This window comes from Stigmatopora nigra, chromosome 21 (genome assembly GCF_051989575.1).
Source record: "Stigmatopora nigra isolate UIUO_SnigA chromosome 21, RoL_Snig_1.1, whole genome shotgun sequence".
NCBI classification, from domain to species: Eukaryota; Metazoa; Chordata; class Actinopteri; order Syngnathiformes; family Syngnathidae; genus Stigmatopora; species Stigmatopora nigra.
This window is the reverse complement of record NC_135528.1, coordinates 4,415,693-4,437,075: the sequence shown is the minus strand read 5'-3', so window position 1 is coordinate 4,437,075 and position 21,383 is coordinate 4,415,693. Positions and strand designations below refer to the sequence as shown.

The following is a 21,383-nucleotide window of genomic DNA, read 5'->3' as shown; positions in this document are numbered from 1 at the left end:
AATATTGGAACTCCTAAAAAAAGATAACAACCTTGACAACAGTCTCCACTGTTGAAACACGTCGGGTATGTTGGATTCAGCCGGAGGAATGTCAGAATTCATGAGAAAGGAGCCCAGTTCGTAGATTGGCCAACCATGCGGCTACTGTGAACTTGTAATAAGATGAAATCACCTCTTTGAGAAATTCTGAATAGAAAAACGAAATATTTGTGTCGTACATTGACCACTACCTCAAATCTAGCCCACCACCCAGTTTTTTAAGCCATCCGTGGCACATAATCTTGATCAATGTAAATGCAATTATAACATTTTAGGTTATTGTATTCATAATACAGACGGAAATGTTGTTTAAAAGGAACATTTTACAAACCTATTCTGTAACAAATGGATTTATACAAAGGCAAAAATGTCGTATTACTCCTGGGGATATCTTCTTTATCCTCTGTGGAAAATTTTGGCATACATATTTGTAATTCTCTATTAAACTGCCCCCTTTTGGGCAAACTCTTTTATTTCAGTGGGGTGAGATGATGGATACAAAGTTCCATCAAAAATACTTTCCATTCTCTCAGTGTGCAGGAATGTGCAGAAATGTTTAGTGAAAAGGTCCTTTTTTTCCAGATGCCATCGTTCGATTGCTGCCGCAGCCCTCAGTCCCAGTGGATTGGGCCTCTCTCACCATACATGGCAGTGATACATCACCATTGGCAGTGAATGAGTTAATGAGGTACATATTGATTTGTTGCAAAATATGATAGTGTAGTGTAGCAGTGAAAGAGTTGAAGTAGAAAGACATTTCTTATATTGTTAATATAGTTTAATTATCAAATGCTATTTTCTTTGTATTCCTGGAAAAAATGTAGTAATGGGGTGTTATATACTATACATACTGGAATACTTGATGCAAAATAACCTGTCAATCTGGAGTTTGTTGTGGTCGTAGGCCCCACCCTCTTTTATGCAAATGAACATGACGTCGACGGAAGTCAGCTCGATGTAGGCTTCTTCCGACATTACTTTACAAACGGCGTTCGGTATTGCCGCGCATCAACGAGTCGCGACGCCGTCGCCGACTGTGCGACCCCCAAAAGCGGAGCACCGAAGCCCCGCAGCACCGCATCATCGCAGCACCGGAGCACCGGAGCACCGGGGCTTGGCACCACCGCGTAGGCGGCGCTCGATCTTAGCCGGCGAGGTGAGCCCGGCGCCCGGCTCGATTGGCTTCGCGGAGTCGGCGTCTCGCGTTGTTAACGAAGGCATTCCGAATGATTACTTAGCCGCTTTCGAGGCTCCATCATCTCGCTTGGATGGTGCATTGGGAAGAGGAAGGAGGGGGTCATTTGCAGTTAAAATGCAGAAAAACATTTAGAATGTGCAATATCTATTCCTTTTCCCTTTAAATGACATTCAACTGAATCTCATTAGTGTTCTAGTTATTCATCTCATCATCCCTGGCAACTAACCACACAATGACAGGTCAAAATTAAAGTGGTGTTTTTATATATATTATAATTTATTTGTTTGTTGTTGTTTGTGCGATCTGTGGTGAAGCTTTAAATGTCAGTGTATTTGTGTAATGACAAAATCATTCAATTCAATATGGTTGCATGAGAATTGTGGCTATTTAAAGGGAGATTTTATAATGTGAGGGAATGCTTGCATGTCTGATTTTTTTAATTTAATTTTTTAATGATGATTAGAGGCGAGAGAGTCGATGTGTGTGTTTGTGTTTTTGTGTCTGTGTGGTTCATTGGCAAGCAACTGGTGATGCGTTTGGGTGCCAAGTGTTACATTAGAGTGAGTGCACTGCAAAGGCTTGACAGTCTTGTTTGTTTTCTGTCTCTTGTCTCATGTTCTTTTTGCATTTTTGCATGCAGGTATACGGGACAAACCGCAGCTCACACGCAAACTCTCAATGAGACATTGATGACACTTTCGGATCCGTTTTGGTGAGTCCTCTTATTTCTTATCAAGTGGGATTTTGGGGCCAAATGATGCAATTGAAAAGCTGCAGTTTGGGTTAGCAACAGTGTAAGTGGATTCAGTTGTTACATTTGTAATGTTCCCGAGTTTTACAGAATTAGGGATTACATATTTTAGCAGAATCACCTGATTTGGAGGATCTGGCAATACATAGAGCTGATCCCAAATCGTTACTATGAATACTAAAGAAACATTTACTGTATTGATAGATGATGCTCGGTATGTATACGTTTACTCTGCTTTCTGTGCACTATTATGGTCCCTGGACCAATCATCCATATTCATTAAACTATTATAAATGATGAATAATAAAACACGGCTCTTGGTCATCCCGTCCAAATGAAGCAAAAAGCATCCTCGCTTGTGCAACGTCTCTCCGGAACGACACGCTTATTAACTTTTGTGGTTTTAGCCTCACAGATGGCTTCAAGCTGAAGTGAGAGCAATGTACTTCCTCTTTAAGAAATATTCGCTGACTGTTAAATGCCGCCCGCTCAGCACTCAGCATGCAGACATAGTGACAAGCAGCCTGACGAATCCCGACACAAGTTGTCACATGAGCGACTGTGCAGTGTTTGGCAAAAGGTTGTCTTATAGACTGATTGTTTACAAGCATTTGCTGGCTTTGTCTGGAGAAATGAGATGCACACTTGCTTCAGTTGGACTGGATCGATAAAGATCAATAATATTGAGTCGGATTGTCGTACAAATGTCATTGCCAGGGGAAGACTTTTAAAACAAAAGAGCTTTGTATTCTTGTCGGGTGTAATATCTTCTTTGAAAATGTGATATGGGAGAATATTTTAAAAATAGTGTGGAAAAAGGTGGATTTTAAAAGCTAGTTGCAATGTTATGATCTTAAACTGTTTTTTTAAAAGAAAACAATACATATTTTTAAATAGATGTTGTACTCAGTAAAAAATAAACTAGTCATAATCTTACACTAAGTCTTTTTTTGTAAGTAATAAATGGCACCTAAAACCAAATAAATGTCCTTTTTTTATACATAGGTCAAGTAAATATTTCCCTTGTCATATTGCGTGCGACAATGTCCTGAACCCAAAACAAGAAGTGGAAATATACCAAACAAAAAACAACTAGCTAGCATTTATCACTCGTGCTAAATTGCTCAACGCCAGACAAAAAGTACCACCATACTCCATTTATTTCCCCACTTGTCTTACCACCGTCTTGCAAAATTGCTGACTAAAAACCAGGCTGACATTTGTTCCCCTGGCTCAAAGATGTTTGCGGATGGAGTTTCCACCTGAATTTAATGGTCGTCTAGAGACCAGACTGAAAAAAAAAAAAAACGTGTGAAGATAACCTATTTCCTCCTAGTAGGAAGTTTTTGTCTAACAGCGTTATGGTAGGTGTAAACAAAAGGCTTTTTTCCCCTCATTTGGTTCAAGTTCATGTGTACGTGTTGACTCACTAGCATCTACTGTATGATCTTCCTTATCTCCTCCGCATCTCTCACAAACACACACACACACACACACACACACACACACACACACACACACACTCAAGCACGCGCACAGGCAGGCGGCGACGGCTATAAAAGCTCTGGTGGAAATTCTGCTGGAGCCAAAAGAATCCAGCAGCTGAGGATTAAACAGGTCCTTGCGCTTTTTTTTGGTGGGGAGGAATGCGTTTTTGCCGACTCAGCATGCAAATCCTGACGTGATCGGTCGGGTTAAAGGTCAGTTAACAAGTGCGACTTTGTCGTGGGATGCAACTGGTGTTTTTTTTGTACATACTGCATGGTGGTATTTCTTTATCATTTTGACATAGTCATCTGAATATTAGTGTTTTGCGTTCGTGTATAAATGGACATAGTGTCTATGTAATGTTTATTAAGCCTTGACAACAATAAGTACAACCAAGCTAAAGTGTATCTTTTCCCTCATTGGCTGCCATGGAAGATGATAGATATCCAATCCAGTAGAAAGAGTTGGTAGTGATCATGGCAGCCAATGAAAAGCTCAAAACTGATTTTTCTTGTAATTTCAAACAAGAGCATGATTTTAGCCCATTTTTATGGTTATTCACCCCAAAGGACGACAAAAAACAACTTTTGACATGTGAACCAAACACGCCAATTTTACGGCCAATTGTATTTTTCTGTGAAGTCTTGTAAACAATGTTGCTTGAAAAACTAACTAACAGTCACATTGTCCACTTTCACAATTCAGTAATTTTCTCACAAGTATGTGAGATTCATGTAACAATATTTAAAAAGTGTTATACCAACACACCCTTTCCAAAACAGAATACAGATGAATGCATTATAATCCGACCCAATCTGGAATGACTTGATTAAACCGATTTCCAGACTAGGCTCCAAAAAAATCATGACGGTTTTGATTCTTGTTGTTGTTTCTAGTTTAACCCATACCGGTTTACAAAACACCATCACCACCTCATTGTTTATTTCGACTCGCGCCATTGAAATCTTTGACCTCATTCAAACTTAGTCTGTGAGGTGTAAAGTCCTATTTATAGGCGGCTTTATTCAACATGTTTGAAAATAAACAACCACTCTTATACAGTCCTACGTCGCCACGTTTGCAGATCGACTATTGCCACAATCTGGCTTCCATCCGACAAATGTATATAAAAAGTTTATCGTGTAAGAACAATAGTACAAAAATGCATTGCCACATGGCCTGTTACTGAACACATGCGATTGTTGGCGTCGTTATAGCCTGGTTGGTATCTTCAAACTCTTAATTTGTTCCATCCCGATTCTTGAAAGGACCCAAACAAACAGACATGTGACTTTCATTTTTTCTACCCTCTCTGAAGTCGATTTTTGTTAGTGACAACAATGAGTCATGTTCTATGTTGTTCTGAGTAAATAGCTATTACAGTTGAGTCCTTATCGCTAGTCTGCATGCGCACACACTGGCGGGCTTGATTAGATACTCCTTTGCTTTTTCAGCATGAAAAAATAGAAGCAAAGTTAAGACCAAACTTTTTTCAAGACAATCCAGTTGGGTTTTTAGATGAATTCGCCTGCGATGGATTTTGTCCGCCGCATGTTAAGCTTGTCATTAATTAGTTAGCAGCTGCTATCTTGAGCTCAGTACAAATCTGACTAACCCCTGAAAGACTGTGCTAAAAGATTAATTTCAGTCTCCAATGCCCCCTCCAACCCTGCCGTTGGCGTTAACACAGTCCGCCACCTGCCTCAAAGTTCTTATAAATAATGTACAACGCGGAACAAGGCCCGTAACCGCGGTCGTTTGTTGCTTTGAGTTGGGAACCAATCACTCGGATTGGCAAAAATTGAAAGTTTTGCATCGCAGCAAAGGACATCCCTCTGCAGGGGGCGATAGAGGTCAGGATGCACATCTGCTGGAAACCCCTCAGTTACCGTCTGGTGTTTTCTTTTCTGGGCTTGATTTTTTTAAAGCGAGATTGCAATTAGTGTTTCGTCTAGACTGCAAAAGGTGATGTATTGGATGATATGTATCTTGGTTATTTATATTTCCAAATAATGTAAGCAGGTGGATTTACTTGAACTGTTTTAAGGGCCTTGAATTTTAAGTCAAAGCACCCCTCTCCCAGTGAAAGGATTTCTCACTTTAATCAATGTATCCTATTTAGTTTGTTTGGATGATTTGCGGTTTGCGCTTTGGGCCAGTCAAGTCAGCAGTGCTAAAAAATAGACAAATAGCTCTCACTAACTGTTAACACATTTAAATTAGCCCAAACTATCTCCGATGTTGTCATGATGAAGTCAGTTAAGGTTCAACCCAGGTCAAACTTAGACCTGTTTGGGTGTCTCGACGCCAACATTTTTTGGTTCCTAAACCCCTTAATTCAACGTGAATTCCTGCAAACAGGAGGTATATTATGTCATATTTCAAACTGCCAGTATTGTGATAATCCGTATGTTATGAGTACGTGGGATTTGTCATTGACGCCCGCTGCGCACGTTGAGGCGCATGTGCCGGCTCTCCACTTGCTGCACTGCGCCCGCAATGCACCCAAATGCATCACTCCGGAGCGCCGACCTGCTCTCGCTGGCGAGAACGGCTCCTTCTGCTTCCCGCTGTTGGGAATGTAGCCCTTTGTCCTTGGGAATTCCAAGAAACGCGATGAGAAATTCATTTGTTTTGCGTTTGTCTCCCCTTTCAAACGGCTGGCGCTATCGTAACCCGTAGTCGTAAACCGTCCCCTGCCGGAGGACATTCTGTCGCCATGCCAGAAGTTTCTGAAAAAAAATGGTGATGCCACGCATTTCTTTGTGTTTGACGCACGCGCAGACGTTCCTCAACGACTCTGGTGGCTTGTGTGTGAACCTGATACTGAGGTCTTTAGTCATGTCATCTTTATGGGTCAGTCATCACGGGGACTCGGATTGCGCCCCAACAACAATGACAACAAGGGGCAACCCCTGAAGTGAAGAATAGTTCTCAGGGAGTCTTCTTTCTGACATTTTTTTTCTTTACCAGGAGATATTTATTGTCTCATTTGATTCAATCCTGATTAGTTTGGAGAAAATAATCAAAATCAACATGAATCTGCATTTATTTTTGAGACCTCATACAGTAAACATGTTTTTGTTTTAGGACATTTTCTCAATTTTAGTGCAAGCTTGCATAACTTATTCAAGGGAGGTAGAATTAGAAATTTTGAAGGGAAATAAGAATCCTGCTAGGCAACATCTTTATTATATATGGCAGAATCTGTTTTTTTTCTATTCACATAGTATAACGCTTTGTCTTTGATACCCTGAATATTCTAAGAAAAGCTTAAATGGAATCCCCTTTTTCCAAGACGATCTGGCGGTATTTCTTATGCATTCTGATCAGCTATTGTTCCGGTGTTTTTTGTTTTGTTTTGTCTTTTGTGCATGTAGATGTAACGTGAGCTCGGCTTATAGGAATCAATGAACTCACGTGTGGCTAAGAAGAAAAGCGGTGACTTAAGGATAAGGTCGCCAGAAAGAAAATACTAGCCGAGAAAGTGGAATTTGCGTCACTAGCCTGCGTAACAACTAAAAAAGCTTCAAGGGAGAATAAAATGAAAATAAGATAAGTGTTACAAATGTGCTCTTTGAAAGTTCACGAGCTGGGACAAGTGAGGACAGTGCTCTGTGTCTCATAGACCCACTCCAGATTTCCCAGGATCAAAATACAGATAAGGTGCTCTATTTTAGTAAGTGTTAACTCTTGTCTCGCTGACCGGATTACCTGCCCGGTAACGTCACACGCCGTCTCAGCTTCTTTCCGTGACCAAGGACTTGTTTTCCATTGAAATACTGCTTAGAATTGACAATCTGGAATTTGTGTGTCCCCGTTTTATCCTCGAATGCCGATGATGTGGTACCCGGACACTTCCTCCCCGGACACTTCGTCCCCCGGACACTTCGTCCCCCGGACACTTCGTCTCCCGGACACTTCGTCCCCCGGACACTACGTCCCCCGGACACTACGTCCCCCGGACACTACGTCCCCCGGACACTACGTCCCCCGGACACTTCGTCCCCCGGACACCTCGTCCCCGGACCTAACCTTAACCATTAACTTTGACCACTGTCCTCTAACGCTATTTCTAACCACTAATTTTACGAATTGTCTGTCGACGAACTGTCCGGTCACGGATGATGTATGATTGGTTGAGATGGTTAGGATGTTTACCGCTGTCAAAAGCAGGAAACAAATTCCAAACTAGGGTTTTCTGTTTTCATTGGAACTTTGATGTTCTTTGACCAACATTAGCCTTTCATATGCTATCACCAAAATTAAAGGCCTTACAAAAGGGTTCAATGGATTTCATTTGTAGCCATCAATGGCCACCCACTAGTTCACTCCCATCTACTAAGTCCCAAGCCCTCAACTGTCAAGATTGTATTGCCGAAACGATTTCAGATGGAGAGGCCAAATCCAATTTAGTACTCAATTGACCGACTGATTGCGTCCAAATCGTGTTGTTTGCTCCGGTGTTTGTATAGATCTCTTTGGAAAAGGGAGAGGCTATTATGTAATTCACTGCAGTCTGTGAGGTCACACAAATGTGTCTTTATGAAATATTAATGACCAACCGGAGTGCGTCATGAATATTAATGGGACCACGTAGGGGGGGATTGAAGGGTGGTAAGAGAACCACAGGCTAATAATGTGCTCACAGCACCCCCTGGGCCTCAAGCGCCAACTGTTGCTAACAAATAATGATTCAATCTTTCAGGTTATTGTTGTTTTCATCATGACTTAATTACAGATTGCAATGGGTGTATCATTTTGGTTTTAATTCTGTTGCCAGCAATAGGTTTGCTTTGTTTAGACATTATCCATTGTGGCTTTTTACAGGAGCAAAAAGTCAATTCTTGTTGCTCTGGAAATTCTTTTTGATTTTTTTTGATAAAAGGAAAATTATGGACATAGGTCGAATTGGACTTAAATAGATATAAAATAGCTTTCACAAGTGACCTTTTTTCACATAGCGAGAAAATGGATATTTAAGGATGTTTTGAACCGACCTGTTTTTCTTTCTTTTGTTTGCTATGAATATTGATACGTTACTCTAAACCTGTCCTGCTTGTTTCCAAATGAAGAAAAATACGCTTTTCTTCACTTCAGATTCATCAGCCAATCGATGGGGATTTCACGAGAAGCTCCGCCCACCTCCACCCGCGGCCTCCCCCTCAACCCCGCCCACTCCCTCCGGCCCTCCATACGCAAAATGACTCTGGAATTCACAGAATGGTCCCCTATATGGATTTTTACCCCCTGTAATAGACAAAAACAAAAGTAAGGCCAGAGCATCCAAACAAAACCTCCATGACCAATAAGCCATATGCACACAAACACACACACCACACGCACACACTCTCACATACACTCTCACACACAGAGGTCCCATCCACGCATCCATCCCAGCAAGAAAATTGCACAAACATTGAATGTTAAGCTCTCCCTGGAAATTCAGCTGCTTCCTATTTTAATTTTAATTCAGGGGCGTAGAAAAATACCGGTAAATCTACTTTTGTCAGGGTATTTTATTTCTCCTCCTTTAGGAGTCAAAACACCAACAAGTGTGCAAGATTTTCACAGTTTGTCGCCACAGTGCCGCAAAGAGTCGATTTTATTTTGTCATTTTTCCCAGCTGGCCTTGAATAGAACGATACACCCATAGCCTTTTTTTTAATAAGCCAAGAGATTTGAAGATAGCCAATCTAATCATCAACTGTAAAATTCAGTTTGAAAGCGATCATTTGGCATCAGCATTCGTTCCCCCCAACCCGAGGCGTGCATGCCCCCGCCCGCCATGCCCCCCCAGAGCACCGGCGCCGACGCCACGCAGGTGGGACCGCTGACGGTCGGCGAGGAGGCCAAGAAGCCCCCGGAACAGGAGAGGGGCGGGGACCCGGCGGGGCCGCTGAGCCGCAACGACAACGCCGGCGAGGAGTCGGCAAGCCAGAACTCCGTGGAGGGGATCCCGCTGAAAAGATGGCTGATGCACGGCGCCGTCATGTTCGGACGAGAGTTCTGCTACGCCATGGAGACGGCGTTGGTGACCCCCGTGCTGCTGCAGATAGGTGAGATGCCGAACCGTCACCGACGCTCGTGTGAGTCGCCTGTTAAAACCGGTTTAGACATAATTAAGGCGCTTGAAAGTGGGATATTGACATTAATGCTCTTGCCAAACTGGTTAGGTAAAAAATGGGGGCATTGTGTTTTTAGTCATTACACTGAGCAATAACTCAATTTTTTGAGCTCACATGGTAGAGAGACTCACATCTGTTCTTTTAATATTTGCAGATGCGATTCGTAATTCTTTAGATTTTTGTTGTTCACAGGGAAAAATGCAACAAAACAACAATGGGTTTTAAACCAGTAATGACCATAATCTTAATAATAAAAGGTCCATTTTGGCTGACAAAGCATCAATTATGCTGTTGTCGCGCAAAGGGAAAAAAATAATCAAATGCTCAGTCTTTCCCTGGGATTGAACGATGCTAAAAAAAATATTTACATTAAAAGAAATTTAAAAAAAATGTTCAACGTAGTCTTACAACAAGGCAGTCTTGAAATACAGTTTCTAACAAATAAAAATGCAGTGCAGTGCAGACACAGTTAAAGTATGCATACTTTCTTTTATAGACTAGTTTGAACCTGGCGTCCCACCGGGTTTATAGAGCAAACAAGAAACCTTCCTCCCGTGCAACCAGTTCAAGTAACATGCAAGTCCTTCTAATGTAACACACTGCTACAGCATATCCCTCTTCATATTTGTCTTCTGAAATCCTTTTAAAAAGCAACCAATCCAATCTCTTTTGTGCGTATCGGACAGCTATTAAATGACTTTGTCATGATTTAGCACCAGTTGCAAATCACTGGTGTCAGACTCCAATATCGGCGAGCTCCTTTCAACTGGCCTCTTTAGAACCGTCTTGCAAAAGCAGCCAAAATGTCATCCGGCCTGGCGGGGGGCCACCCGGATTGTGTGCCAGGTAGCCTCTGAATGATCTTGTCATGTTAGCCGAGTGGCTAAGCTTCTCAGATGACCTTCCAGACGGAACACCGGAGGGTGGGGGGTTACGTAAATGACTTTCTCCATGTCGCCCAGCCACTAATCTCCTTAATCTGACCCTTAGTCACTCACGGACGACCGGCGTTTTTAAAAGGGCCGATTAAAGCCTCCGACTCGTGCGAAGCGTCCCCCTGCTGGCAGCTTTCAAGGTTCTTCTTTCACACTTCGGACGTGACTCAACAGTCTGCTCGGCTATTTAAAACCCCCTCCCCCTATTTATAGCATTTATGTAATCTCTGCAGGAACTTTCTGATATTGCTTTCGCCCTTATTCACAAATGCCTTTAAAGGGCTTTGGAGTCCGCCAAGCGAGGCCGCCCAACAGCCACTCCGCCACGTGACAAAATGGCCGTCCACTAGTGTTTGTTCTTCAAAACAAAAGGCCACCTTCTGTACGTTGGCGCGGACAGTATGTACTCGCCGTGAATGCTGAATATGTCAGGAATGTCGGTTGGAGTGCGGGTTTTGGCACATGCCCGTTCCGTGCCAAAAAAGGGTAGTTAACTTGTTAAAAACAAATGCCTGCTGAGCTGGCCGGTAATTTTGAAGGACAAAAAACATGGACAGATGATGCATTTAACAAAGTATGTTTAACAAAGTTATAAAAAACTAGATTTTCATGTTAATGTTATGCAACAAGAGAGGAAAAGTAAATTAATGTTTTTTTTAGTGCGATACAGTTTTAGCCAATTAAACAGCAGTATTCTATATCGCCCGCCTTTCCTGATGTCATTAATACTCAAGGGTATAAGTGACATCACAGAATCGAATGTGCCTTTTTTGTTTTAACAGTATTTTCACTATTATGTTCCCAAAAAATTAGGGAGATTATCTGATCGATAAACCCTAAAATTATCCACGTGGTTGCCATGTGCAGTCATATTTAATCCAATAGAATAGAAATGTAATTGTATGCACGCCAATTTTAGGTAACTAATTACATGTTCTCAAGGCTTCAAGGCTTTCTAGGAAAACCCTTAAGATTTTACTGCTTGACATCTGGTTGTTGTTCATGAAACGTACTCATTCCACACGCATGTACTGACATCCTCAAGTACTTCGAAAAACAAAGTGGCCTGGGTAAAAGAGCTTTAATGGCTAGCCTTGGGTTTTCTTTGTCTGTCTAGTCTCGCCAACACTTTTTATTACAGACACTCCCCTTCTTACGTATACTATATTTTGTATTATAATTTATGTTTAAGGCCTATATAAGTATATGGAAGGTTTATATAAGTGAATTTGTATGTTTAAGGCTTGTATAAGTAACCAGCATTGGTTTGTACTGAAAAAAACATTTAATTAAATGGACTCAAACGCACTTTGCAGACAGTAAGTTGAATGTTCGTAAGTAGGGGAGCGTCTGTATATCGAAAAAAACATGGAAAAATGTTTTTTTAAATACCAATATACAACTAAGAAGCTCGAGAAAATGATTTGGATGAATAATAATGTTGAAAAATTTTCATTCGTTCTAGTTAAAATGGAATGGACATCTGGCGGCATTCAAAGTTAGTTAAAAAACTAAAAATAAAAATATAAAATCTCCTGAAATTGGCCTATGGGGATACAGAACCTGTACAGTGAACCTCATTCAAGACCTTCTGACAACAAGGAGTCGACTGTCTTGCTTCTTCGCTTTGTTCAACTTCCTCGTGCTAAAGTGCAAACGGGCAGAATCATGAAATAAAGTAGCCACATGAAAATTAAGAAAATAGTAAAATGAGCGCCCAGATGACGTACGAACATTGAGTTTGCTTTCCCACCATCCATCACGGGGCGAGGAACATGGGGTTGTTCCTCACCCGTCGTCCACCTCCTCACCTTGTCGTTGACCCCCATCCTTTTCTCAGGCTGCCCTCCCCCGTTCTTTCTCTCTTTTCTTGTTTGTGTCACCAAGAAAAAGAAAAAAAACTTCCTGCAAAATTCTCTCAGTATTGTTTGCTTTTTCGTGTGAGTGTGCCCTTGCTCGTACCTACAAGCCAAGTGTGGGAACCAGTTAGTTTACTATGTAGTCTGATACTTATTATGCTGTTATATTGCTGACTGTGTGTGAGAGTGAAGGTCAGGGTTTTTTTTCAATGGTCACAAAATTGGTTACATTTGTATCAAAATATTGTAATAATGCTTTGTTTTACTGATAGTTTTTTAAATGGATACAGATGGGCCTTGAATTATTATTTTTTTAACCTAAGTGCAAAATAATGATTGTTTTTTTTAAAGTATTCTTCATACTTACACAAATAAGTGTTAATCCATTCAAAATGTGATTGTATGTGATTTAAAAGATCATTTACATGTAAATCAGGCAAAACATTTTAATATTGTTGTTATAATATACTATTATAATTTATTATTATTATTCAAATTTTCAATGTTTACATTGATTGAATTATTTATGCTCTATAGTTGATAAAATTGCATATTTTTTATGCCTAAACAACCATTTAAAATGTAACTGTAAATCTTATTTCTAAATAGTATAACAAGTTAATTTACTTGTCATTTTAGCAGCGCTAGTGACTTCACAAGTAGCCAATTGCAAAATTGTATAATCTAATAATGCCAATATTCAATGCATATATTAATACTTTTTTTTTTTTAAACGGCAGGGGTAGTACTGCACTCCATCCTCGCATGTGTCTGTGTGTGTGTCAGACAAAAGAGCGAGGGAAAGTTTCACAACAGGAAGCGCCACATGAGTTTGTTCGCCATATCGGCGGGAGTCAGGAAACCGACCACGATGGAGTCTCCGTGGCGACGGGGTTCCCAAGACAGCTCCGAGACGTCTTAATGACATTTGTCTCGTTTGCTTGAGAAGCAAACGCACATTGCTGACTAAGCCTTCCTCTTTTGAACCAATTGGACTTGAGTGTTGTGTTTTTTTGTTTTTTAAGGGTGGTGAAGGAGCAAAATTGGTTGAAGTTTGTTGACATGTCCCGTTTTTGTGCTTGTAGGTCTTCCAGAGCAGTACAACAGCTTGACATGGTTCCTCAGCCCGGTGCTGGGTCTAATGTTTACCCCTCTGATTGGCTCGGCCAGCGACCGCTGCACTTTGCGCTGGGGGCGCCGGAGGCCCTTCATCCTGGCGCTTTGCATCGGGACACTGATCGGGGTGGCGCTCTTCCTCAACGGATCGCTCATCGGTGAGAGAAAGTATTTTTTTACTCACTTTTAGGGGGAAACATTTTAAATTTATGTCTTTTGTCAATAACTAACTAGACAGTCATTCCATTCTAATCACTATATAGTAGATTTTTAATTTAATTTCATTTTTTTCGCATCTCTTTCCCAGAGGCCGCGTATTACATCACCATGAGGTCATTTCAAAGTTGGCACGTCCCCGCCATTGATTTATGGGGCGACACACATATCGATTGCCCCTAGCATCGTTCCGGTCCGAATGCGATTTATGATTTGCCGTTTTTGTGTGTCGATTACGCCACAATGTCGCATGCATTTACGCTTGCAAACCAACTTCAAAAGTTCACTAAAAATGCTTTTTTGGCTTCATTTTGGTCCTTTTCATTCACAATAATAAATTTATGTTGTCGTAATGATTTCTTAATTTAGTGTCAAACATGACATGAACTCTTTTTGGAAAAAACTTTTTTTTTTGCCTGGCAATTTTGCACATTTTTGGACCAATCGGTGACACCACTGGAACTCCGCCCCCCCCATTAGAACTCATCCTATTCAATTGTCTGAGTATGAATGTGTGTGTGTTGGCATGGGAACACCTAAGCAAGCATTTCACAGGGAAATACTTCCTGTTTGCTTCCTGCTTTCAACGAATGACCGTCTACTTCCCGTCTGGTTGCTATTGAGCAAATCCATGCACAATTATGAGTTATTTTTTTTCTCTAGGTCATACAGGCAGGGCTGATGTGGAAACGGGCGGCCATTTTTTTGTTGTTGCAAGGAACAGGATGGGTTTATTGTATTGTTTTCATTCCAAATATGTGTTAGGATTATCTCTGGGCGACATTCCGGGTCGACAGCCAATAGGAATCGTTCTGACCGTCCTCGGAGTGGTGGTGCTGGATTTCTGCGCCGACGCGACGGAAGGACCGATTCGAGCCTATCTTCTGGATGTGGCCGACTCGGAGGACCAGGACATGGCACTCAACATCCACGCCGCCTCAGCAGGTAAGGTCAAATCCGCCGCCTAGCTCAAATCAGTCTCCTTTGACGATTTCTTTTTTTTTTTTGGTGGACACAGGACTTGGTGGGGCGGTGGGTTACGCCTTGGGTGGTCTTAACTGGACGCACACCTTCCTGGGGGCCGTCTTTAAATCCCAAGAGCAGATTTTGTTTGTCTTCGCCGCCATCTTGTTCTCCGCCTCGGTGGTTTTACATCTCCTCAGCATTGACGAGCAGCGATATAGTCATCAACATGACAGGCTGGACCAGGTACTTGTGGCCTCTGAGAGCAATTGATGAACCTGAATGGCAACGTTTGACCCAATTGGTGTCCAGGAAAGTCCAGATGCAAGGCGCTCACAACCTTCAGCCGCCGGAGTTCCCGCCCCCAGGCTGGAAATGATCGGAGAGGACGAAACCATGGACAGCTTGGACCTATATGAAGCCTATAGAGACGATCATTCTGAGCCTGGGGACATGGAGTTGAACTTCCTGGAGGTGGAGCTTGTGAGGAGTAAGTTATGAATTGAAGAGTTATTCGTTTCCCCCCAAATATTGCAAAATGTAACCACCTTGTCATCCCGTTTTAGGTAAAAGCGACAGCGTCTTAGCCATGACAGACGCCAGCCTGGACCGCATGGACCATGACGCCATGTTCCTATGCCACATGGAGCCGTCCATCTTCGCCGACCGCCTGTCGCCCTATCGCGGCTCCCCCACCGCCAGCCCTCATTTTCTCATTCACGGCAACCATTGCACGCCACCTCCCCGACTGGCTTCGTTACGGCGTAGCAGCAGTGCGGGCAGTCAGGATTTTCCCCGACCCCAGAATGGAGGCCACGCCCCAAAAGCGGAAAGCGGCCCCGCCCGGATTTGCCGCCTCTCGGCATTCATGCAGGAGATGGAGAACGACGAAGGTCAGGAGGCCTTGCTCAACGACCAACTGAACGAAGAACGCACCCGAAACGGACGCCTGTTGGCGCGTGTTGCCATCTGTGATGGGGACGGCGCCAATGGACTGAGCGCCAAAGGACAGGCGCATCGGGCTGGAATGGTCAAAGGTAACTTGACACCTCCACCAATGTTCACTCTATTTTTTCATGTAAAACATTCTGTAAAACATGAAAAACATAAGAGTGGACAGAGCTACTGCCACTGACTGCTATGTAAAAGGCACCATCATGGGGAAAGGGGTAAAAAAAGAAAAATTGGATTTTATTTACTGTGCGCCATATGATTGCTGCTGCGCAGAGAAGACCAGAGTAGTGGCCAATTGAGCATGCCCGCAGCTTACAGGGAACATTGACCTCCACTGCCACCTTCTGTCTGACGCCACCCCAAACATACTCGATAGAGTTTAGCTCGGGGGGGAAATGCTGAATGGCGGCCTTTTTGTCCGTTAAGTAACTGGGTTATTCCACTAACAGCGCCCATCGACACACTTGAGTGTGGGCAAGACACACTTGTCTTTGTAACCAAACAAATTTTATCTCAGTCATCAAACCACAGGACAATGATTTGTTTCATCTGCTTGTTTTGAGATAACACACAATCTGCTCATTTACCCCTCTCCCCCCAGCCGCCAGCACCGGCGCCCCCACGAAGCTGTGGCGGCACCACCACGCCATCTACCGTCAGCCGTCTTGCACCTTTTCCTACTACGGACGCATTGGCAGCCACCGCCGTCACCAGCGCTACAGGCGGGCCAACGCCGCATTTCTCATCAAGCCGTCGCGCAGCATGAACGATCTGTACGAAGTGGAGGCGCGCCAGCGGCGCCCCGGCCGACGGCGACACCGCCGCAGCGGCAACACCAACTCTTCCGCCGGCGACGCCGAGAGCGAAGAGTGCGAGGTGAGGGGACTCCCCGCTGCGCTAGCGTATGTTCACGTTGCGAGCCTGCCGAAAATCTGGTGCTCGGACGTTTGGTTGCCGGTCTTTTGGTCGCCCGTCAAATGGTGACGGAGAGTTTACTGTTGAAGCCAGCTCTCAAAATTATATTCATGAGAGAGAGTTTAATATCTAAGTACTGTTTAATATCTAAGTACTGTTTAATATCCAAGTACTGTTTCATATCCAAGTACTGTTTCATATCCAAGTACTGTTTAATATCTAAGTACATTTCACCGGCGACCAAACGTCCGGTCACGGGAATTCTCAACCAATGGAGAGCCTCGTTTCCAATTGGTATTGACCGCTTACCGTCTCTTCCTCCCGCCCACCAGTCGGAAACCACGGTACGCTTGCTGTGGCTCTCCATGCTAAAGATGCCCCCCGAGCTCCTCCGCCTCTGCGCGTGCCACCTCCTCACGTGGTTCTCCATCATCGCCGAGGCCGTCTTCTTCACCGACTTCATGGGTCAAGTCATCTACCACGGAGATCCTATCGTAAGCGCCTCACTCAAACTGCTGACAAATATTTCAAGTGATTGGCACCATGCTCGTTTCAGGCTCCCGCCAACTCCACCGATTTGACTAATTATCACCGAGGCGTTCAAATGGGATGTTGGGGTCTGGTAATATACGCCATGACGGCTGCCACCTGCTCAGGTAACATCCAGGATCGCTTTTAATGTCCTCTAATTTGAGTGCGTCAAGATTTTCTTTTCCTGATCCCTCTAGCTCTCCTTCAAAAGTACCTGGAAAACTTTGACTTGAGCATCAAGGTCATCTACATTCTGGGAACGCTAGGATTCTCCATAGGTACAGACCAGCGACCGACGAAATGTCTGAACGCCAACCAACGGCGTGGTCTTTTCCTGACTTAGGAACCGCCGTCATGGCCATATTTCCTAACGTCTACGTTGCCATGGTGATGATCAGCAGCATGGGTATCATCTCCATGAGTATTTCCTACTGTCCCTACGCCTTGCTGGGGCAGTACCATGAAATGAAAGAGGTACCAAGAATGAGAAAAGGGAAACTAGTACTTTGTATAGACCCAAAATGGCCACCATTGTAACACAAATATGTTTTTTTTATTAATTTCAGTACATCCATCACAGTCCTGGTAGTTCCCGAAGAGGATTTGGCATCGATTGCGCCATCCTGTCCTGCCAAGTGGGTTTTATTTTAGACATTTAACCTCCATTTGGGGTTCAACAATGATGATGACGAACTCTTTGGGGCAGGTGTACATCAGTCAAATCCTGGTGGCCTCGGCTCTGGGCTCCGTGGTGGAAGCGGTCGGCAGCGTGCGCGTCATTCCCGTCATGGCCTCCGGTGGCTCTCTCTTGGGATTCTTCACCGCTTGCTTCCTGGTTATTTATCCCACGCAGGGTGGCGGGTAAGTCAAGAAATGAGACCCTTTTAATAAGACCCTCAAAACACTTGAACTTGTCCAGACCTCCACGTTCAAATGGGTTGGATGTCTTGTAGTGATAAACAGATAAACTCTCGGATTGGACGTTTGTTCATTTGAGTACTAACTTTTAACACTTGATATTTTATTGGAATTATTTTCAATTTATTTTGTTACTTTAAATTTTTTTTTATTTTTTATTAGTGCATCAAAAAATATTGTAAACAAAGAAAAATCGTTTGCAGTAATCATATTATTCCTTTGAGAAGTAAAATATTCATTCATTATGCTCACCAGCATTGTGGGGGGGGGGGAAGGCTGGACTGCTATCCTATAATATTTTTAGTATATTTAAAAATATACTTACATAGGCTTTTTTTCTCTCATTTAAAATGAATATTGTAAGAATTGTTAGTTTTCTTCACTTTTATGAAAGTTTGTGAGTTCTTGTATCCCAAACAACAAAGAGTTTCAGCCCAGACGTTCTTGCTGAGTCATTTCTGCGTCATTTCAGGCCTGGAAACATGATTTAATGTCCTTGAAATTCAAGAATAACTGTGTTTCAAATCATATCACGATGGTATGTATCAAGCTAGATTTGGTTGACCTTATGTGTACTTATTAGGGAGGCGGGATCATCCAAAACGGAGAAACAGGCATTGACCACACTTGGCAAGGAAGGCAAGACCACCACCACCACCACCACAACCGCTGCCACAACCAGTCACACGGAGAATGAATCTGCCTTGTGATTGGCCACGCCCAATCATCCTCCATGATACTCCGTCTCAAATGCAATGTGAGCTTTTACCAGGTAAAAAAAAAGTGGGCGATACTTAGACGGTAAATCTCAGGGGCGATCTTTTTCGTACACGAACGTTAGCGACCTCCTCGAAAGCTGCAATCGTCGGCGAACACCGGAAAACCGTCCTTCCTCGCCGCGGACCTAAATCTTTGCTTCTGTCGAAGCTTTAAGACTCTTGACTGACTTTCATACTTGAAAACGAGAGCCCGAGTAGAAGACGACGACCCCAAAATTGACTGCAAAGGAGGTCCAAATGTTGTCATTCCAGGACCCCCCATACCCCCCAAAAAAGTGGAGTACGTAACCACACAACTGACTTTTAAGATCGGACGTCCTGTCAGGATTAAAAGTGAAATTCCATAAAAGACGCCACATAGAATATATATATATATATATTCAGGGCATTATTATCCCAAATATTTCTCTGCATGACCTCTTGACATGATCATTGAAAATGCTGCATGTTGGCAGTAGAGGGAGTTTTTTTTTCTCCCTCTTTGCTACTTCTTTTTGTTCCCTTTGATGACATGCGGGTGGCGCTCTTGCTGATAACTAACTGCACATAAGCTGGTAAAACAAAACAGAAAAAAATCGTAAATACTGTATTTTTTAAGTCTTCCTTAGGATGTTTATGAAGACATGAATTGCTGGGAGACCACTGGAAAAAAACGCAAAAGCCTGAAAATTTGGTTTTTGTGAGAATATTGTCGCTGTAGAAAAGCATCTGCTAATTTGTTTTGCTTCAAAATACATCTATTATTCCCTTTTTTTACCCTTAGGCTTGTTTTTTTTTGTTTCCTTTGGCAAAATGCATTTAAATAGTTTGCGGTTTCAAACCCCAACAAAACAAAAAACAGTCAAATTTAGAAACAAAATCCCTAGTATATAAGTAAATTGGATAAATATATATTATTATTTTTCTACAGTGACATGATATGAGACACTCTACTGAAAATGCCGAAAACCGTTTAAAAATGGCGGAGGTTTTTGTTACATTTTGAAAAAAAATATGAACTTATGCACTTAACTGCTACAGTTTTGCTGATTGGCATTTATCTTAACATATATCTCAAACAATTTGATGTAAAGTGGTAACTAAAACTTTGCCTTTTTATATTGTGTAAAAATATACATCATAAAAAAGAGACTTATTTTTGCTGTTTTGTTGCGGTACTTGAAAAATCACAACTAAGGACAAATAATCGATTAATAGAAACAGAATGTGTCAAGTTTTGAACCGGGGGAAACACTTGAAGCAAGAAAATATTCAAATATAGCAATCTAGATGAAGGCCAAAAATATTTGAGTTGACAAAAAATACTTTATTGGTAAAGGTAATATAAGAGGTTGGTACATAATAAGACATGCATGAGCACAAACCAAAGTTATTGTTTTTTTTTTTTAAATGGTTATTGCCATAATTTACGTATGCAACATTCAAAAGGCCACACTGAAGGAAAAATAGTTACAAATGTTGCAACAGGGTTAAAGGTCAAAAGTGGTGGATTTCTTCGTTTACAATCAGAATCAAAGCCGAGCTTCCGATTTTCCGGCCTTCCATTATCGACTCTGGAATGTTCCAAACCTCGCTCGCTCGCTGAGTTGGTCAGAGTTGGGAATTTGGATTCTATCCTTAACTTGTTACTATTATTATTTTCTTAATAGGTCACATGGTAAAGAATGTGAAGTGATTTCCAAGGGAAATCCTTTTTGTTTTTGGGGGTCGGGATGACCATGCATGATTCTTTGCACATGAAAATATTCCCCAATAGAAATAGCAGAGGATATTTATTGTTTTGCTTACTTCACACATTTCTGCAGTGGAAATCTATTCAGGGATGCGTGGGAGCCCTTTTTAAAGGTTTACACACCCTGGTTCAGGTTCCGGGTTTTCGGATGTGAGATGAATTAGTCCAAATCCACCAATAATCTTCTGCTGGTTTAGAAAAAGTTGCTTTTTGAAAAAAGGTGTTGAGACTGTGGATGTGTGTTTTGGAGGGTTCTGTGTATGGATGTGCGGCTGTCCATCTTGGATGTTGTCCTTTTTCTGTCTTTTGCTTTTTACTGGATTTGCTTTCAAATCAATTTTTAGCCCCTTTTTTTTAGTATTTTATGACGTATACCTTTGTTTTCTGTGTATGTGTATATATCCATGTCTATATGTGTATGTGTATATCTGTATGTCTATGTGTATATATGTATGTGTATATACTATGTATGTCTGTGTATATGTACATGTACTCATATACACATACATATACATACATATACACATACATATACTTACATGTATACACATACATACATATACACATACATACATATACACATACATACATATACATACATATACATACATATACATACATATACATACATACATATACATACATATACATGCATGTATACATATACACATACATATACATGCATGTATACATATACACATACATATACATACATGTATACATATACATATACACATACATATACATACATGTATACATATACATATACACATACATATACATACATGTATACATATACATATACACATACATATACATACATGTATTATACATATACATACATGTATACATATACACATG

At 42.0% G+C, this 21,383-nt stretch overlaps 1 protein-coding gene across 2 annotated transcripts; it reads left to right on the top strand.

Annotated features, from left to right (window-relative positions):
* Positions 1-998: 998 nt before the first annotated feature.
* Positions 999-19,927, top strand: LOC144214959 (solute carrier family 45 member 4-like). 2 transcript variants are annotated; one of them, XM_077743705.1, is made up of 16 exons: positions 999-1,195; positions 1,878-1,949; positions 8,577-9,535; positions 13,484-13,672; positions 14,496-14,675; positions 14,749-14,939; positions 15,006-15,183; positions 15,260-15,730; positions 16,249-16,523; positions 16,895-17,056; positions 17,119-17,218; positions 17,291-17,371; positions 17,437-17,567; positions 17,660-17,728; positions 17,800-17,954; positions 18,595-19,927. In XM_077743705.1, exons 3-16 carry the CDS (start codon positions 9,250-9,252, stop codon positions 18,719-18,721), a joined length of 2,595 nt encoding a protein of 864 aa, XP_077599831.1. In that variant the 5' UTR covers positions 999-1,195; positions 1,878-1,949; positions 8,577-9,249; the 3' UTR covers positions 18,722-19,927. The 2 variants fall into 2 exon arrangements, with proteins under 2 accessions (XP_077599831.1, XP_077599832.1); XM_077743706.1 differs by lacking the exons at positions 999-1,195; positions 1,878-1,949 and adding an exon at positions 3,539-3,688.
* The last annotated feature ends 1,456 nt before the right edge of the window (positions 19,928-21,383 follow it).